The 20,375-nt window shown below is 42.9% G+C and overlaps 1 protein-coding gene across 1 annotated transcript in view; it reads right to left on the bottom strand.

The window, feature by feature from the left end:
- Positions 1 to 16,364: 16,364 nt before the first annotated feature.
- EIF4E3 (eukaryotic translation initiation factor 4E family member 3) overlaps positions 16,365 to 20,375 on the bottom strand; it is a 37,857-nt gene continuing 33,846 nt past the window's right edge. Inside the window, exon 7 of the mRNA XM_042929979.1 lies at positions 16,365 to 16,990. Within this exon, the coding sequence (XP_042785913.1) occupies positions 16,944 to 16,990 (47 nt within the window). The 3' untranslated portion in view covers positions 16,365 to 16,943. The remainder of the gene's footprint in view (positions 16,991 to 20,375) is intronic.

The following is a 20,375-nucleotide window of genomic DNA, read 5'->3' on the forward strand; positions in this document are numbered from 1 at the left end:
GGTTTCACTCAAACTGCAGGGATGGGTAGATGACTTAGGCCTGGCCTGGCAGGGCACTCGCATCCCCGGGCCACCATCACTGGCTCAGGAATAAGAATGAGAGCCAGTTAGACCCAGTGGTGTACAATGTTGGGACTTCCTGGGAATTCTGAGAGGTGGAGGAAGAGAGAGGCCCAGTCTTCCTCCAAAAACTGGGCGGATGCAGGTTGAGAGCTGGGGAATGAAGACAGCACAGAGAGAACCACGAGATTAGGTCTGCTGGATCACACTCCGCTTGAAGCCACCATACTCCACGACTCTTCAGTCAGGTGAGTCACCACATTCTCACTTGGTTTTTCTGTCACGTGCAATGAAATAGCCCTAAGGCAAGAGCACCTGTGGGGCCCGTCTTACTGGACCCCTAATGTTATATGCTGCTGACATTGCTTTGGTATTTTTCTAATCTCCTAAGACACGTAAACAAAATTATCTCACTGACACCCTGGATCATGGAATAAACTGAGCTATGAAAATAAAGGCGGAGTAGAGTCCGGAGAAGCATTATTCAAACAACCGTAAAATTATTGTCGCACACGAAAAGGAAACTGGACGTAGAGTTAGGGAAACTGAGATTTTGCACCACAGCTCACCAGTTCTGTGACCTTGGGCGAGGAACCTTTGGCCTCTGAGCATCAAAGCCCTGAAATAAGGGAGCATCACCAGATGGGGGCCCAACTCAGGTTGGTGACTGCTTCTTAGGCTGCTTTTGAACCCTCAACAGATGACTCACGCAGATTTAGGGTGTCCATTCATATCCAAACATAGATGGAGGTTTATCTTAAAGTTCACACCTGTTTGCTTCTGGCGGGTGCAGCTGAGAAAGACTCAGCATTGGGCCATGTGTTCGGGAAAGTGGATTATGTAACTGACCCACCCCAGAGAATCTCACTTGTCCTGGGTCTTGGAAATCTCAAACGTCAGCCCTGGGAGAGGGTTTCCAGTCTGGCTGGAGTCTTGCACTCAAGACACGGGAATCTCACGACCTGGCCAACTGAAAGAGAGGACTCTCCCACTTTGCTCTGGGCCGTCATGGAGCCTCAGTCTAGCAAACCCTTAACGACGAGTCCCCGAGGTGCAGCTGGTCTCATTGTTTGATGACCCCAGCCAGTGACCTGGAAGGTGGCCCACAGGGTTCAGTAAACACCACACTGGCTGCTTATAAAGGTTGACACTGGCAGGTGGCACATAGGTAGTGCAGTGGGTAGTGACGTCCAAAGAATCTGATGGGCCGGGTGCTTTATTTATCTACTCTGCCAAAAATAAACCTTAGAATTTTTACAACTTTGAAAGACATAGACACTTTTCACTTTTCTTCATACAATGAAGACAGCATCTACGAGAATTGGAGGTAAGAAGCCTGTCACTATAACAGACTTCTATTAGCTCTCCCTTTTAAAACCTCTATTACGTCACAGATAAACACACTTTGTTCTCCAACAATTCAATCTACGAACTAATTACGTGTTTTTGTCTGCACCACGTGAGATGTCCATTCTGTGTTGTAAAAAGGAAACATACAACTGGATGTGTGAACCTGTATGGAGATTGGTTAGAACAACGTAAGGTATCAGCAGCAGTCACTGACCCCTCTTGCAAGGCAGAAATTATCTCCTCTGCCAGCTAACACCAGGGAACACGCTCCCTTTAAGTCCTAACAAAACTCTGACCTCTCCTATCTTAGGTCTTACTTGAGTGACATCCTAGGACTACCCTCTCAGAGAGTTCCACGTGAACCAAGAGCCATAACAGACATTTTTAGCGGAACAAAAAAGACCAAGGCAACTCCCATTTTTATGCTCCTGGAATTTGACACATACTCAAATGCTAGCAAAACGTCCAGTAGAAAAATATTAACAGTGCCCAACTCTGGTCACGGTGGCGACAATTCAGTTACATAAACACAAGAGGCCTAAACCATTCTTGAGAACGAGATATAACACCGACAAGAAAAATCATTAAATTTAAAACCACAAACCTTCACGGAAGTTTCTCCAGGACCAACAATCTGTGTATCTCGGTGTGAAAATCATACAAATGTGTTGATCGAGGTGAGTGCTACGTAGTTACCTAGCGGGGCATGTCCGAACTCTAGAAAGTCAGTGGGAGCTCTGGTGAGCTCAGACCTCAGCTCCTGGTGCGGAGTTGCATCCTGGCTATGTTTCCTTTAAAGAATCTCCCAACGTGGGAGGAGACAGGTGATGCTGATAAGTGACTTAAGTAGCGCCCCTGAGTAAGGCCAGGCTTCTTCACAAGGCTGACTCTTCCACAGTCTCTCCTTTTTCCTATTTAGTGTCTCCTCACTGGCTGGACATCTCTCGTGCGGCATCCCTCTCAGCCTTGCCCTGGCCCTGAGCAGCCCCACTTTCTCGTCTATCTTAAGGCCTCCACGAACACCGTGATTTCCCACTGGTATCATTTCAGTATAAAAGAAGTTTTCAGTGACAGTGGTGGGAGGGGGGGGGGGGGGGGGAGATGATTTGGAGGGGATGGGCTGGCTATCAATGTTTGCATTTGTTAAAACAAGTATCACTTCTATCCTGAAAAAAGGAGTTTCATAGACACAAAACGCTTCTGCACTCTACTTTAGAATGTGTGTGTTTTTTGTTTTTTTAAAGTAAGCGTCATGCCCAGTGAAGGGCTTGAACTCATGACCCTGAGATCAAGATCTGAACTGAGATCAAGAGTCAGACACTTAACTGATTGAGCCACCCAGGCGTCCCTAGAAAGTTATTTTTTTTGTTTGTTTATTTTTGAGAGAGAAAGAGAGAGAGAGAGAGAGAGAGAGAGAGCAGGGAGGGGCAGAGAGAGAAGGAGACACAGAATCCGAAGCAGGCCCCAGGCTCTGAGCTGTCAGCACAGAGTCCGACGCGGGACTCAGACCCACAAACCGTGAGATCATGACCCATGCTGAAGTTGGACACTTAACTGACTGAGCCACCCAGGTGCCCCCTCTTTTTTTAATGTATTCATTTTTGAGAGAGAGAGAGAGAGAGAATGTGATTTTAAACCAACCTGCTGTGTATCTAAGAAAAAAAACACACAACTAGGCTTACCTTGACCAGAATACAATGATATTAGTATGACTACCCAGACCTACACATGGACAGAACCTAGCGGCTACAAAGGGCCTTAACACATATTCTCTCATTTCATCTTCCTACCCAGTGGCGGGAGCATTCACTCTGCCACCCAGATGAAGAAACTGAAGTTCAGAAAAGTCAGGCAGCCGCGTGCAAGGTCAGGAAAGCAGCGGGCTGGCATGGAGGGTGGTGGGAGCTAGGCTTCTCATGCAAATGGCGGTGCTCTTTGCAACCACCAAAACAGCTCCCCAGCCCCCCTAAAAGGCTTCTCTGATGGGCTTGTGGCAATGAGGCTCCTTATTCAACAAGCAGCAGAGCCTCCGTGTGAAAGACCCACGTGAGGTGGGTGTGTTAGGCCTGGGAGCTCCTGAGTTAGTGCCACACTCACAAATGAACACGTAGGCCAATGTGCCAAGTGCCACAGAGGGGCTAAGAGAACATGTGAGGGCCTCCAATGTTGCAAGAAGGAGGGCTCCTGTCTGGCTGGAAAGCTCAGGACTGGCTTCCTGGAGGAGGGGGCCTTGGCACAGGCTCAGAGACTGGGGAGGGGTGAGCAGGCAGGGACAGAGGCGGGAGGCTGGGGACACGAGGGGCGTGGCTGGCCGCAGCTTGGTGCACACACATGTCAAGAGAGCAGTGGGGTCAGCACTGGAGACTGCGCAAGGCGGGGGTGGGGGTGTGTGGGGGCAGAACCATGGTATACTTTGCTCATGGCTGGAATCTCAACTACAGCTTTAAATTATTAAGGGTCCTGGAATGCCACAAACTTCTGAAAACTGCCTGTCAGGATCACACAGATACTTGGAGGAAAGATCTTCAAACCAAGTGTCAGAAATGAGAGATGAGCTTGTGTGACCCCACTTCACCGCGCACATGTTATCAACCCTTAGTCACCGGATGGTGGTGGTGCGGCTGCGTGGAAGGAGATCCTACAAATAAAATAGGAAATATGTGGATGTGTGTGTTTTGCCTCCATATTAAAGGGAAAAAAAAAAACCCTTTGGGTTCTTCTTTCCAAAATTGTGATATAAAGGTATGAACCTTTCATTTTTTGAAGTCTTTTTGGGAAAGGCGTAAAGCACGCCCAGGACAGTCAGGGGACCATATTTTGTGCAACAGCAATTCTTCTAAATATAGAACGCACAGCGATCACAAGAGGGATGCGAGCGGTGTCCTTGGATGCTCCGCAGAACAGGCGGATGACAAAGCTGCTAAGAAGGTTTACATCGAAATCCTGCGCTCCCCGATTTAGCAGAAGGCTTATTTCGCTCTCTCGCATGAGTGGGTTGCCGGAGCAGACCCACGGCAGTTGCATTTTGAATCCATTCTTTGCCTCGTCCCAGGCCTGCCTTAAAGGTACACACTTCCCACGGCGCCTCTGTGGCTCAGGTGGTGAAGCGTCCGACTTCAGTGCAGGTCATGATCTCACGCTTCGTGGGTTCGAGTCGCGCGTAAGGCTCTGTGCTGACAGCTCAGAGCCTGGAGCCTGCTTCGGATTTTGCGTCTCCCTCTCTCTCTGCCCCTCCCCCGCTCACGCTCTGTCTCTCCCTCTCAAAGATAAACAAACATTAAAAAAATCCAAAAAAAAAAAAAAAATTAAAAAAGGGTATCCAATTCCCCCAGAACCAGGAATTTGCTTTTTAACCAGGGACAAGTAAATTTCCTCACCCAAACTCCACCTATCCCTAACGGTTGCCAGATATCACAGGCTGATCCCTTTCTTTTTTTTTTTTTCCTTCTTTTTTTTTTTTAAACCTTACCTTCCCAACAGAAACATAAAAGGGAGATCTATAAACATTTCAGACTGCTAATATACAACCTCTTCTTATTCTCCTAAGCGGAAACTTTGCTCTTGGGAAAAAGGTGAGCATCTACTAAAAAGTAATTTTCTCTGTCAGGAAGGCTCGCCGGGCACTTGGTCGCAGCTGAAATGTGTTTTAATAAGGCCTTTCTCCTTTACAAGCCGGCTGCTTTCAGCCCCGTCCCACAGCCCGAGCGGGGAGGAAGATGGCTCTCAGACATCCTTTTGTTGCTGTAATCAGAGCCAGAAGGGCCGTATTGACTTTCAGGCCTTGGGGAGTTGTAGTTCTTTTGTATCCATCTCATCCAAGAAATCAAGTTTGATTAATTTGTCATCAAGGAAAATGTGTGATCCACTCAGAGCCAGGCCTTTGAAGTGGAAAGGCTGAACTCGGCCTGCAAAGACCCGGGCCGGCGGGCGCAACGGCAGCAAGTGCCCAACCGAACAAGTTCCTCTGTGCAGGGCTGCCTGCTCTCATTTAAAACACTCTAAAACAACAACAATAAAACCCTTTGCCGCACAAGTGTTCCGAGCTGGACTGCTCCCCATCCAGAGTCTCCCCTTGTTGACTTCAATTCTGAAAATAGAGCTATCCAAAGCAAGGAAGGCCCAGGCGACATTTAGCCGCGGCACAAAGCTTGGGGGTGGGAGACTCTGACCTCCCGCCAATCTTAAAAGACCACTTCGAGTGGGAGACTCGAGAGGGCTGAACTCAGTGTCAGCACGTGCTTCTGGAATGAATAATCGGAAGGGGTCTCCAACTGGGTCATGGGACAGATGCTCGTTTACGATGCTCTGGTCTTGTTAACCTGCACTTAGTGGAGTTGCCGAACTGCTGAAAATGCAGAAGGCAGTGGCCCCAAGATATTATTTAATCCAAGACTTAGTGTCATATTTCTTGTTCAGATGCTATATATGCTTTACAAGGAATTACAGGGCTTTTAAACATTACAGAGCAAGCAATCTTTAGACATTCCACAGTGTTAGAATCCCCATATTGAACATGTTGCTGCATAGGTCTTTTTATGGTGGTTACCCCTCAGGTATATACATAAAGACACAGTGACTTAACCAAGCGAAAGTCCAGGGTTTGCTTGGCTTTTAAAGGTGTTTGAAAAGCACCAACAAATTATAAACAGTCTTTGTGGTTACTAAAGTTGGTGTCAAAACAATTATTAGAGAATTTTACAACAATAACGAGATTGGTAAAAACATGCAGCTTCAGAAATCTAAGGATATTTTAACTTAAGCACAAAAACCAACTCTGCTTGGGACGATACTTAAGCATTCCTTCACCCAGCCTGCATTGAGTTCACAGTGTTGTGTCAGTTTGTGGAGCTCAAACATGTTTGAGATCTACTTCCTGCCTTTCTGAAGGTCTAGTACTTCCGAAGTTGTAACGGTATGTACCAATCCACTCAACTATAAGCTCCACGAAGAACGGATGATGTCTTGTCTTGTTTACTTTTGTATCCTCAGTGCCTAGCCGCACATCATAGCTGTTCAATAAATACTTACTGAGTGAACGAGTCCATATCCCATACAATCCTTATCTCATCTCTACTGACGCCTATCAACTTTCTTAAGGCCTCCAGCATTAAAAGCATATGTGTGTAATACAAGGAACTCCAGGGACCCTCCTCTGGGCCTCCTCCAATGAGAAGTCTGAGTGCCGACAATCCACAGAGCATAACACAGAGCTTATGTCTCAACAACAAGTTGTCCAGACTGGAAAACATTTTCATTAGCCGAATTTCCTTCTTAAGTATTCCTGAGTAACAACGGCAATAATGTCCTGAGAAAATAATCAACTGGGAGATTCATTCAGGTTTTTAATTGGTTCACGGCAAATGACCCAGAAGTCAGGTCCGCAGAGCTCCAGTGAAGAAGGCGAATTTGTTTGTCCCATCGTGGCGTAAGGAGGTAGATCAGGAAACAAGCAGTTATGAGACTAGTAAGTTTAGGCTGGTGTGGCCACCAATTTGGAGGGCCTCAAACAACTCAAGCCGGACCAATGTATCAAGAGGAGAGTGCAAAAGTTTCATCGGATCAGTTCAGTCTCTTTACCTCCCTTTACCATGTGGACGTATGAATGTAGTCAACTAGTCGAAGTACCATTTAATAGCTCTCTCCATGAGCAAAGTGCTGAGCTGGGTGCTTAAATATGTTATTGGCTTTGGAGAAGCTCTGTCTTCTTCCCTTCCATAGATGAGGAAACTGGGGCTCAGAGAGGAAGAGTAACTCGCTTGAGGCACAAGCTAAATGGGATTTCAACCCAATTCAACAAATTCCAAGCTAAGCTCCTTTGCATTGTGCCAGTTTGCTTCCCTTCTGATTGTTGCCATCCAAGGCTAAAGTCTGGGAATCCCAGGGTGCCTCAACCCAGGGAGAATCCCACGGTCTCCCATGAAAACCCCTAAACTCTTTACCAGGACACCTAACACTGGTCAAGAAACCACATCCCATCTTCTCTGCTCTTCTCCTTTCCAATCCCTGGTGGAAGCATTTGCAAACACAAATAGTTAAAGGTCACCAGTAAGAAGCAGAAGAGGGATTTTGCAGGATCCATCTGTGCTGGGATAATCCAGAATTGGCCGTGAATACACGGAAGGGCCTACACTACACCAGTAATTCTTTTTCACCTGCCATCCACACCAGTCAAATGTGTTATTCTTGTACATTCTTTGGAGGAGAGTGTTAGGCATGTGCATCTACAGAAGAACAAACTTCAAATATAAATTTGTTAATTCCCAGCTAAAACCTTGAGCAAGTAAGCAAGGAGATGCTGTATCCTAGTTGTACGCTGGTTTTGAGTCAAATCTGCTCATGTGGAACTGATGCAAAGAAGCGGATTAGAAAATGTGTATTTTTTCCACATAAGGTATGGAATGAAGGAAAGATCATCGATTTTAACAGCCAGGAGATTTGGGGAGCTGGCTGCAAGTCTGCCACCAACTGCTTGTGTGACCTTAAGCAGATTCTTTATACTTTCTGGGTCATTTCTTCATCTGTAAAATGAAAAGGTTGAACTAGGCCAGCGAGTTTTCAATCTTTTTCTTAAAGCTGTAGATCCTTTCCTTGACAAGCTCGTATAAGCAGTCTCAAAATCCGCGTACACTGGAATCCTCCATCAAGCCTAGCATCGGGAGAACTGCCTAGAGCCACACTACCTTAGATGCCCCCTGGCTCTCTGACGCAGTACTTGTGTGACCTTGGGCAAGTTACCTCACCTCTCTGAACCTTAGTTTCCACATACAGAAAACGGGGACGACACTAACGAGAGTACCTCCGAGCGTCTTGGGGAGAAATAAATTAACGTACGTGCTTAGATGGCACGGGACTCGATACACTCTAGTTATTATCACTATTGGTTTATAGCTATGAGCAGAGCCACAGAGCACAGCGGAAGCATGCCAAACTCCATCCCATCACTGACTTAGTGGGGGTAGCAAGTGCTCACACGGTCATTCTGCACCTATCGTTTAAAGAGCTTATAAATAACATTTCTGAACTCAACTTTATAAGCAGAGGAGCTTCTACAGAAAAAGATATCACACGAGTGATAAAACCAGAGAGAAACACAAAGAATGGCTTCCTCTCACTCCAAGTCAGCATGAGGGTAATTTTAGTTGGGAAAACAGGGCGGAACTGGGGGGAAACTAATGAGGGGGTCCCTGGGGCGGCTGGCAAAGTTCAATTTCTCAACCCGGGCGCTCTATGGAAGTCTTCTCCAAACAACAAGTGATTACACGTCTGTTTTGGGTGGTTTTCTGTATCTTTGTTTTATTTTACAATAAAAAGTTTCTAAAAAGTGATGTTTCATAAAACAAAATCAATGAGTATGTAAATTATGCCTACTGGCTTCCAAAATGTTAACAATTTGCCTTGCAACGCAAGTCAGTATGGATGTGTTATTGTGTTACTACACTTTTAAAAATACTTTTTAAAATATACTTTACAATAGGAGCTCTGTTTGCAGTATCTAAAAGTATTTTCTCTAGAACCAACCACGTGGAGAACCTTTTTTTGAAAGCCAACAGGCTTCTGTTAAAATTTTATTTATGATTCCATGACGTTTGTTTGTTTGTTTTTTAAAGATACATTCTGAAAATCAAAGTCTTGTTCTTTGTACCTTGCCTATCATCATGAAACACCAATTATTTTTGTCTTAAAAAGGGAACCCTGCTTTAATATTTACCCGTTATTTCCACCGTTGTCCAGTCAGGGTGGGTCACAAAATCCAAAACTTTCCTAAGACCTGAAACCTTTCTTTAGGTCCCGTACTTTCTAGAATTCTGTATGTGCAAACAACAAATGATTTAAGCTCCCCGAGTGAAAGAGGAAATTGGGGAGTAAGAGCTTGTCCACATCTTTGAGGCTGGGAGGAGCACACACATTTAACCATAACATCTGTGCAAATGGCACCAGAGTTCAACATGCTTATGATTAGAACGGCTTATGATTTATGCTTGCTAGTTAAATATGCTTATGATTTAAAATTATTTTCTTTGGCAAGAAAGAAGCTAGTCAGCACCACAGCTTAGCCAGATGATGGGAAATAGATACATATTTCAGTGATACACCTTTTAACTTGCTGAGCCCCGTAAATGCTACTGTTTTCTTTTCTTCCTAGAACAAAAGACCTATCTTCCTGTAGGATTCCAGAGATTTTTAAATATCCATTCATTAGGGGAAGCAGTTAAAAGTTCTGGAACAGTGGGTACCACAACCAAAAGAATCACTGAGGTTGGCCTCTAAAAACCTGTACCTTAAATTGGAAGGCAGAGCCTATAACCAAGAACAAGTTGCCCTAAAAGTGCATTATAACCACTAAATGATAAAGTACAGATAGAATACATGGCAGCAGTAATTAGACTCAAATATGAGAAGGAGATCTTAGGAAATCTTCACTCCTTCAGATTTCACTAAAATCTGCTGTGTTCAAGTTAACCGGGCACCACATAACATAATCTCGAATTGCTGGCTTCTGCAGTAAGAGAAAGGAAAATCTGCAGATAAACGGGAGAAATAAGAGTTTGCTGGTTACTTTTTGTTTTTAAAGGGGTGTTTCAGACAGCCAGAAAGGAAGAGCAAGTTCACTTTACTTGGCTACACAGGGAACGGTTGAATCTTATGGGCGAATTGGAGGACAAGAGACAAACAAGAGGAGACGACTTATTCCAACGTGAGAGCAGTCTTAGCAAAAAAGTAAAGAAAAAGAATGAAAATAAGTGAGATGTGGATTCGAAGAGCCGAAGATGAACCCTATCACCAAATGTGTTTGATAGGGGAGTGTAGAAAAAACAGCCGCTTCCTGACAGAGTACCAAAGACCACCTACTATGTGTCATATACCATGCTAGGCGCTTCACACACATTGTGCTAGCTGGACGGGAAGTTCCAATACGTCCTGGAATAAACAGCGTTATGACCATCACCAGACACATACTCGGAACCCAGTGAAGACGAAGCAATGCGAATAATAAAATGGCAAGAAATTTTAAACCGGGGGGAGGAGAAGGACATTGCTATACTATAGAATCCAAATACGGAGTGACAATTCCTGGCAACAGATGAGAAAAAAAAAAAAAAAAAATCTCAGTCGAAAGTTCTACAGACGAATGGCCACTCAAACCCCACAAAGTTACAACTTGAAAAAAGGAGCACAAATTCATAGCAGCATAGTCCCAAATTAGAAAACAGCAAGAGCTTTTACACGAAAAGCCTAGGCATTCGCCCTAACACATAAATCACTACATTTCCAAGGAAGAAAAAGTACAGTCTAGTCTTACCTTATTGCTGCAAAAGGCTGGAATAAAAATTACTGACTCCTAGAAGCAACTTTCACGTGTATCTGAACATCAAACACAACACACAATATAAAATCAAAAATAACTAGAACAGAAAAGTTTTCAGCCTGACCTTAAAAATACTGAGCAAATCACTAGATGAAGCCAGATCAAAAGGAAGGGCATTACACCAGCTTGTAGCCATATGTGGAAAGGCCCCAACTGCACGGGGCGCAAATGGTATACAATGGGGAAGAGGGGGGTACCGGCAGATCCAAAACATAAGGCAAGTAAACCTGCTTCAGCTTACACACAGGTAAGACAGTGTGAAAGGATGAATAATTGTGAATGCAACTGATAAGATTTTAAATTCGGGGATACCTTGTGTTAGATGTCCCAAGTTAAACTGTGCTCACCGGTCTAAGCTCCGAAATCCTTGGTGTCCCGATTTAAGTGAAACTAAAATCTCGAGAGCATACGTGCAAAGGGATGGGAACTTGGTATCAGATGCTAACTGAGTAGTCAAAACGTAAAAAAACAAAACAAAACAAAACAAAACAAAAAAACCCCAACCATACAGCAGTTGTGAGCCATGTTACCTGATTCCGGTCTGAGAAATTTGGGGGGAACTTAATGCAGGCTCACAAAATGAATAGCTCTATTTGAAAACAGAAACCCTCCACGTTTTATTAAAACGTCTAAGTCCCCATTCACCATAGAAGGTAGCAATGCTAACATTTAAACTTTCATATGTGAAAAGACGGAAGGTACCATTGATTTTCTACAGGAAACTAAGAAACACTATTTACTTCATGCTTGCTTCTCTAATACAAAGTTGACAGTTTTAGAAAGCTCAAACACTTGTTCCAAGATGAAAGCTTAAGAAAAATTCTCTCACGGCAACATCAGAAGTTGAAATTTTCACAAAGGACTCGTGCACTTCATTAAATGAGCCGATGGCTTTTTTTAAGGGAGCAACTCAAACAAACATTTAACACTGATGTCTCCAACCTCATGATTTCTGAAGGACACAAAAAGCATAGAATATCCAAAAGGCTCTTTTATTGGATATTCTGGTTGGTACGTTCAACACACACATATACAATGGGAGTCTCAATTTTAGCAACGATGAACAAAAAAATATTGACTTCACAATGACTTTTGCTTGTCATTCACATGGTTTAGGGAATACTTACTTGATTTTTTGGACACGTCTTTGTATGAAAGAACCCCTCCACTTCAGTAACAGCTACTAAGCTACGTCTAAGACTGACAATTTTAGTGGAAATTCATTCCCAGGCTACTCTGATAGTCATTTGAACAGTTTTGCGTTATTTTACATGCAATTTTATAGCTCTATAACGTTCATTTAATCTTGTTCAATGATGCTGAACCCCAGATGCCATAAGATATTATAGAAAAGTAGTTACTGCACATATGGAGTAACTACTTTTTCTGAACATTAATTTCTTTTCTCTTAACACGCTGAAGTGGTATTTAGAAAAGAGAAAAGCCACCACTCTGTATTAAAGGTTTTATATCATGGACTTCCCGAGATGGGCTACTTATTACTGCTGTGGTCCTAGCCATAAAGTTTTTATTTACGAGCAACATCTTCTCAAGTCTTCCTGATAATGGCTTTCTCCAACCTTCCTAGGGTTGTTGGTATTATGCATTCCAGTCAGGTCACCTGAGAGCGTGGGGGAGCGGGAGGCTTTCCTCATTTGTCACTGGGGGGTTGGATATGAACAGGGGTTCTCAGAGTGAGGTCTGGGGGCCACCCACATTAGAATTACTGGGGCTTTTGCTGAAAAGGCAGATATCTAGGCCTCTCAGACCTACTGAATCAGAACCTCTAGGGTTGGGGCCGAGAAATGTGTGTATTGAGTAAGCGCCCTGAGGTTCTTCTGCATACCAAGGGGCGAGAAGGGCTGGTAGATGATCTCGAAGGTCCCTTCCACTCTAAAATTCAAAAACTGTGAATTTTCTTTCAAAAATGGAGTCATGTCAGCAAGATGAGAGTATCTCTACAACACAAGATGGTGACTTTTGGCTTGAATGAGCTAACCTAAGTAAGAAGCGCTCACAGATTTGGATGCATATGTAAAAATAGAAAGCAGAAACAGAACAGCATAATCGGTTGTGTAAAGAACCGATGTGAGCTCTCTTCTTTGTGAGAGTACAAGTGTGAGAACACACTCTCGACGCTACGCAGGAACATAGGGTCAAAGGGCTCTTCACCGCACCTCTGTTCCCGTCTTTTTCCTCTCCACCTTCCGACCCCTCTCAGCTGTAAAGGCCATGATCCAGGTTCTTACAATCCCGAGGCACCAAACTCTAAAGTAATTTTTAATTGGTCTGCACGTATTCTTTTCAAAAATAAACTACCTACAGGCAGTCCTCTACTTTCATTTGTAATGAGTGAAATCTTACAGAAACATACATTACAGGAAAGGTGAATAGCAGACATACATTTTTAAAGGGGAGTTCCATATTTAGAAAGCCCTAAAAAAATAAAAACAAAAATCAAACCCTGATTTTACTTCTCCCTTGCGGCACAATATTTGATGAAATATTTCTGGTATTTCCTATATGTTTATTTCGTTCTTTCTCTTCGTGACTACTTAGAGGCTCATGGAGAGCCTGAGATTTGGGCTTTTTTAAGCAGGTCCAGAGAGTTGGATCTTGTACACATTTTTATGAGGTAGAGGAGAGCTAAAGTTCTATCGGTAATATCTAATCAAATTTTTATAAACCCAGACGAACAAAATGCACTCAAATCTTAAAATAATTACACAAACCTAGCTGGATAAATTACACGGCTGAGCCAGAACTGTTGGCTGGAAGGCAGCGCCACCATGTGATCGCTCCAAATGTTGTCACTTTTGTTTAAGTACAAAAGATGGGACCCTCTATGAGCTGGGCTTCTCATGGCAAGTACCCACCTCCTGTCACTATAAGGCTATTTGCAAACACCAGCCTGCAGCATGACTTTAGTCACTGAGAGCCAGAGAGAGAAAATGAGAACTGTTATAACGCGGACATCTCACCGTGTCCAGGCATCTCAGTGGCCAGATGAGATGAGGTATGGCGTGCTTGATCGGGGTGAGCCGTTTTGGAGTTAGGTTGACAGGACTTTTGAGTTTTTTCAGGTCAAGGAAGCTTGGACTGAGTATGTAGCCTACAGACTTTAATGCCCAGCTCTGTCGTTTGTGACCCCATGTCCTTTCACAAGGGACAGGTTTGGTCAAGTCTCTGCTAGTAGCCTGTACATTGTGTCCACTACTCAGTGATACCCAAAGTTTCGTTCAGCTATAAAGTCTTGGAACTGTGTAGATGGTGCAGACATGAGCTAAAGTCGAAAGGAAAGTCGAGAAGGAGTCAAGTTAGACTATTTAAAGTTCACTAGAGGTGTGTTTGCTTTTGTGTCTTTCGCTCTGTCAATTTTACCACGAATTTAATAGCCATATTATATTAAATGTACGTGTTTGCGGTAAACTATCCCCTCATTTCAGAAATGTGGAGACGTCCAGCAGGGAATCTTTAAATGGGGTGAATCAACACTTCAGGAAGTGCTTACAGGAGAAAAGTGGAGATATAGACAAGGTCCTTTAAGCTGATATTATCCGGCCTTATTAAACGGGTATAACTTCCCCAATGTAAGCAAGCACCTGCAGCCTAACAAACCTAGTATGGGATAATGGGAGAAGAAAACGGCATACTGGTTTCGATCAGAGACCCTGGCTCTGCATCCAGACCTAAGGAATGACAAAAGCGAGAAAGTCAGGGCTGTGACTTCCATCTGGCTCTCTGCAGAGAGCAGGCTGCACCTGCAAGGACCAGACGGAAACATCAGGATCCAACTGCAAGTTCCCACTTCCCCCAGCATGGGTACGCTGCCCTAAACAGAAGTCACATGCCCCACAAGATATTTCCTTGTATCTCAAAAGAGTATTAGCTTCTTTAATCCAAGAAGGTAATGAGAGGTTTTTAGGCTGATTAAATCAGCTTAGTTCATACAAAGTCTAATAGGAACTACATATTCAATTAAAACAATTTCTAAAGCAAAATCTGACAAAATCCACTCTTAAAGTAATTTAGATAATAGGTTCTTAACATTTGGCAAATTAAATCCTTCTCACAGTTGGTATTTTCCACAGGGTCAGAAACAGGTGCAGAAGTTCTCTGGGACAAAAATGTACTTTGTGTGTTAAGCCATGTGTCATGATCATAAACAACAGAAACTAGAAAACATTAATATGAGCCTAACATTCCTACTTATTTTATTTTTTTCTTCAAAGGCTACATACATGCAGAAGTTGAACATGTCACCACAACGCTTTAAATAAAGTTCAAAAAATAAAAATGTTTCAAAATCCATTTACTTATGGAAATATATATGACAATTATAATGAAGATAGGTCAATCATCCTTTTTTCTAATCTATCAGAAAAATACTTATATTATAAAAAAGAATTTAAATTCGTGTTCAGAATAATTTTTTTTTAATCCTTGAATGAATAATTTAAAACCAAGTTGGATGTCAGTACAATGCTTAGAGAAGTGAGTTCCAGGCTTTAGAAAAATGGATCTGATATCCTTATGACTCATTCTGAAACCACTGAAGAAAGTCAGTTTAGAAACAAAGGGGTTTTTTAAAAACTATGGTCACTGTGATTATGGTTGATGTGGTTAGTAATGCAAGAAAAGGGCACAACTTTTGTAAACAGATATCGCGGAAAGTTTCGTTTACATTTTTGAATGGAGAATTTTATTTACAAACACAGGTTGGAGGCTTGAAGCAGCCCCACCTCTCTCTGCTGGTCAATACTGCAAGAGGGATTAAAAATCCTGGGTACGAGTTCTGAGCCCTGGGCCCCTGTGTGAAATGTGTAAGCACGTGTCAGCTCCCCTGACTCCAGAAAAAGCCAGCAAGAGGAAGTGTCTTCCAACGCCCCTGCCTTTTTCAGGTAAGAGCAGTAGGAGGCTTGGTGGAGTCAAGAGAGGGAAATGGGTGCATTTGGAAAGAGGCTCAGTGCTCCAGAGCATGGCCATTTCCTTCTACTAAAACCATTATTTCTTTGGTAACATAGTACAATATATATCAACAATTCCAAAAATTAGTATCAACAGAATGCACTCAGAGTTCCACTTTGTCAACGTTCACATTCATCCTGGAAATGAGATCGACCCAGCTGCTCCTAAATGAAAAAGGCAGGGGCGAGCTGCCCAGGCTGGAGGACTATTAATTATTGGAAACGACATACAATGTGAGCAGGAAAAAGGGATAATTTAACAAAGTGTGTTCAGACACATCTGGAAAGCCCTAAGTGGGTGGGTACACATACCCAAAATTCAGAAGCAGCTTTACCTCAAACAATTAAAACATCACCTCCTCTTTAAATCAGAAATACAAGGTTTCCTACCAGGAGAAATTCCTTGCTACCACTCTGTGCCTATCCTTCGAAAAGGCCGAATTGAAATTGTGCTTAGAAATACTTCCACAGAGGGTCTGAAGACCTAGAGTTTGATTTATATCCTGATACTCAACTGTGATTATAAGTTTTCATGTTAGGCAACCCAACTATTATGTTCCTTTTATTGCTAAAAAAAAAAAAAAAAAAAAAAGTTTAAAAAGTAAAGAAAAATAAAAGATGTGTATGCTGTCAGTGCAAAATCAGATTCAGTATGGTTTTTCTTTTTCCTGGGACAGAAAAAAAAAACAATGCCCAGTGCACAGTGTGTAGGAATGTGTCACAACAAATAATCAAGACAGGTTTCACCAAGCTAGTATTCCTCCAAGTACAGTGTGGTTTTCAAAAGCAGTATTGTCACGATTATGCGTATTCTCATTAACTAGGTACAGCAGAGCTACTTAAAGGGAAACCGATTTCTTGTGCCTCAATAAAAGGGGAGTGTAGAAAACAATAATTAGACTGAATAAGGAAATTTAAAAGGACCCAAAAAAAAAAAAAAGCCCAGAGTGAAAAGAACAGAGAATTTAAAAAGCCAAAAAAGAAAAATAAAAAAAGCAAATAATGTGACGGTAGAAACCCACACAGTCTCCCCCAACCCCACCTGCCACTTTGAGCCCTAAGTGCCCAGTCTGCAAGGGCAGAAACCCACTCTAAATGGACCAGCATCGGGCTTCGGCAAGTCTTCTCTTCACTCTCCCTCCTGTTAAGACCGTTTCCAAAACCAATCAGCAAAGGACAAAGAATTCTTTAGAGTGCAATTAGTGTTTTCCACGTCCACCTTCAAAAGCATGATGCTCTTCATGGGCTAAAGGACAGAAAAAAACAAAAAAGAAAAAAAGGAAAGAAAACTTTAAGCAAAGGATGGGGCAACCCTTCTCTAAGGCATCTCATTCAGTTTCCCCAAATGTTGGCAAGAATGCAAATACCTTTTTGTGCCAGTAACTGTTAGCTAAGGCGTGCATTTCCTGAGAAACGTAATAATGAAAATTAAAACAAGGAATAAACAAGCAATGGGCATGCTGCCTGTTTCTTCTTGCTGTGCCGAGAGGATGAGTAATCCCCACGAGCTGATGAAGAGAAATATGCAAGGCTTCCCATGCTACAGGGGAAAATGTGCCCCACAGAATGCACGGGGTGGGAGACCCCATGTTACCCACGCCAGGGCCATTCATGGACCTATCTTTAGAAATAAAATAAAACAAAAATAAAGCAAAACAAAAGAACAACACAAGCGGGTAGCAATCGTATTACATCTCCCCACCTCTGAGCACCCCTGTGGGAAATGAAGTTTCAAAAAACTGATGGGTCTTTTATTTTTTCCAATCATATTTTCTTTTTTAATTAAAAAAAAAAATCTCCCCCCCAGTCCTATTGCCTGGCTTATGAAATTACTAATTACAATTAGGAACTCTAGAATAAAAAATGGTGCTATCAAAAGTATTTTTCAAAGACTTAACAATTTTGTAAAGTGGAAGTCGGAAATGAGACATTCATGAAATGCATAACATCTTGTCCAAGACAAAAAAAGCCAAGGGTGGAAATCCACTTCCTGAATCTGGCTAACCATCATCATAAAGCAAGGGTAGGTCCTCTTCTCTCAAGGGGACAAGCCACCGGGGCTTGGGTCTAATAAAGCCAAAGGCAAATCAGAATTCTCTGTGCTTTGTCTTCCGGTCCCCACCCCTCCCCCCACCTCCCATGGGCAGTGAATGGATGGGCTGGCCAGCTTCACCTGTTAAGCCCCTCCCAATTCTCTGTTTTTAGTATAGACTAAATTCTTCAGACCAGTGTCTAAAGGGGTGAAGGGGTAGGCAAAGGGATCGTTTTCCCTTCAGGATCATCCTGGAGGTTCATCCCAACCTGTTCTTTGGATAAAACCCTGTGGGGGAAGCACACTTAGAGCTCTCGGGATACTGTGAGTTGGCCAAATTCCTAAGGACAGCCTACAGAAATGATCTAACTGAACACTTCTCACATGTAAATCTTTACAAATATTTCACTTTTTATGATTTTGTTTTCTTTTTAAAACAGTTTTTCAGGCCGGTACTGAAGCAAACGGGGTCTGATCTGCACTAAAATACACAGTGATGCTGGGTCAAGTGGCGAAGCCAACAGACCTCTCAGGGTTGCTGGGCTCCAAGGGATAAATCAAGAGATACGGACTGTCCAGAGTTTTTTATTGCTCTGAGTGTGAGGGACCATTCTGGGGTGGGCATAGCTGAGATACCAGAATAATGCAGTTGTGATGGGCCATGGAGATAGCAGAATGGAACATTCAGAACTGGGCGAGTTCTGCGAGACACAAGTTCTTTCAGCCTTAGGTTAGCCTTGGTGGCAAGAGAATAGAAAATTCTGGAAATCAGGAGTCAGAGGACTTGTTCTGGAAGGGGGCAGAGAATAAACATTTTATGCTCTGTGGGCCATCCGGTGTCTGTCCCAACAATTAACCGTGCCACTGCCAGCACTGGAAGAGCCACAGACCACGTGGGCACAAAGAGGCCCTGCTAGGTGCCAGTACACTTTGTCTATATACGGACACTGCAATTTGAATTTCATACAGTTTTCTTGTGTTACAGAATGTCGTTCTTCTTTTAATTTTTTCCAACCATGTAAAAATGTGAAAACCATTCTTAGCTGCAGCCCTAACAAAAAAGAAGGCAAGGAGGGGGCAGATTTGGCATAAGGTTCATGGTTTGCCAACCTCTGCTCTAAATAATTCTCACATCAAAAAGATGTCATTCAGCTGCCCTGAAGAAGGTGACAGAATTGGTGTGGGGGAGGGTAGAACTGGGGGGGGGGGATTGGGCAGGGGAAGGGTCTCTGTACACTGTGAGTTTCTCAGTCAAATAATTACTCTGTATCCAAATCATGTATGACTTAACAACGGCCCAGTTCTCATCTCCCCTGCCGGAGGTCTTGACCGAATATGCTTGGGCTCTTTCCACATGGAAAACCTGCCATGTCACCTGGCTTTCGTACACTTGTGAATACTTACACCAGGATCCTATTAACAAGACAGAATAAAAGCAGAGAGTTGGCCATTTCTAACTTAGCTCACCCTACGACTGTTCTCCATCATGCTGTGAATAAGATTTCTGCACAAACCTCATTTTTCCAAATCAATTCTGCAGCACGTGGTATATAATAACCCTACTGAGTAAAGGACTGCCTGCTTTATATAAAATAAAGAGAATTGCTTGTTTTTTCCAATTCAAATTTTTATTTGAATAATCTTTGAGTCTTTAAATGTTAATTTATGCCATTAAAATATGGATTTCTACAGAGACCCTAGCCAGTTCTGCATTACTCACAAACTTCACAATGGCATCTATCTTTAGGGCATCTATTCAACTTGATTCAACTGGCCATGTTGCAACTTTCCCCCCAGATTTGGCTTCCCCTCCACCCCCCGCCCCTCAAGCCATCATAACAACTAAGCCGTGACTCATCCTCGTTCAGTCTTACCTGATTATTACCACTGCCCTAAAAACTAGCCTAAACACCCTGTGGCTTAATTTTCTAATGATATACTCCTATCATCTTGGACCTGCTGCTAACCATGTTACTTGGAAATTTAATGAGAGAATTTTGAAGTAGAAGGAACCTTGGAGATCATTTAAGACGAACCTCCTCAATATTTTGGTGAGAAAGCGAAAAGACGGGAAGATGTGACTTGCTCAAGGTCACACCATTGAAGGGGGGACAGAAATTCAGAGTGCCTGACTTAATGATTCCAAACTGCTTCTCTCCTATTCTGAGTCAAATGTGGAGTTGGTTCAAAGGTGGTAAAGAATGCTGTAGCCCCATTTATAAATGGCCATGAAACACACTTCTTCCAGACAGGCTTGTGAAGGAGAAAAACCAGAAAAGACCCCTGGTGACCTTTCAATTAATATCTGGATTGAAAATACAATTAATGTGCCCTAAGGACGGAAAATTGCATCTGCAAATGTGCAATTTCCACACTGCACAGCCAAGAATCAACTTCGGCAGGGCCATCTTTCTATCTCTTTTATTTAAACTTTCATTTAAAATTCAGAAGCTGAGCACCTCCTGAATATCGACAGAATACAGGTCAGTCTTGTTGCTTAAAATCTAAATCATTTGGTCTGGGAACGTAGGATTCCTACGAGGGAGGTCTTTGTTTTAATAACCTCTATCATACTAAGACAATCTCCAAAGAGCATTTG

The sequence above is a fragment of the Panthera leo genome, chromosome A2, assembly GCF_018350215.1.
Source record: "Panthera leo isolate Ple1 chromosome A2, P.leo_Ple1_pat1.1, whole genome shotgun sequence".
In the NCBI taxonomy this organism is placed as follows: Eukaryota; Metazoa; Chordata; class Mammalia; order Carnivora; family Felidae; genus Panthera; species Panthera leo.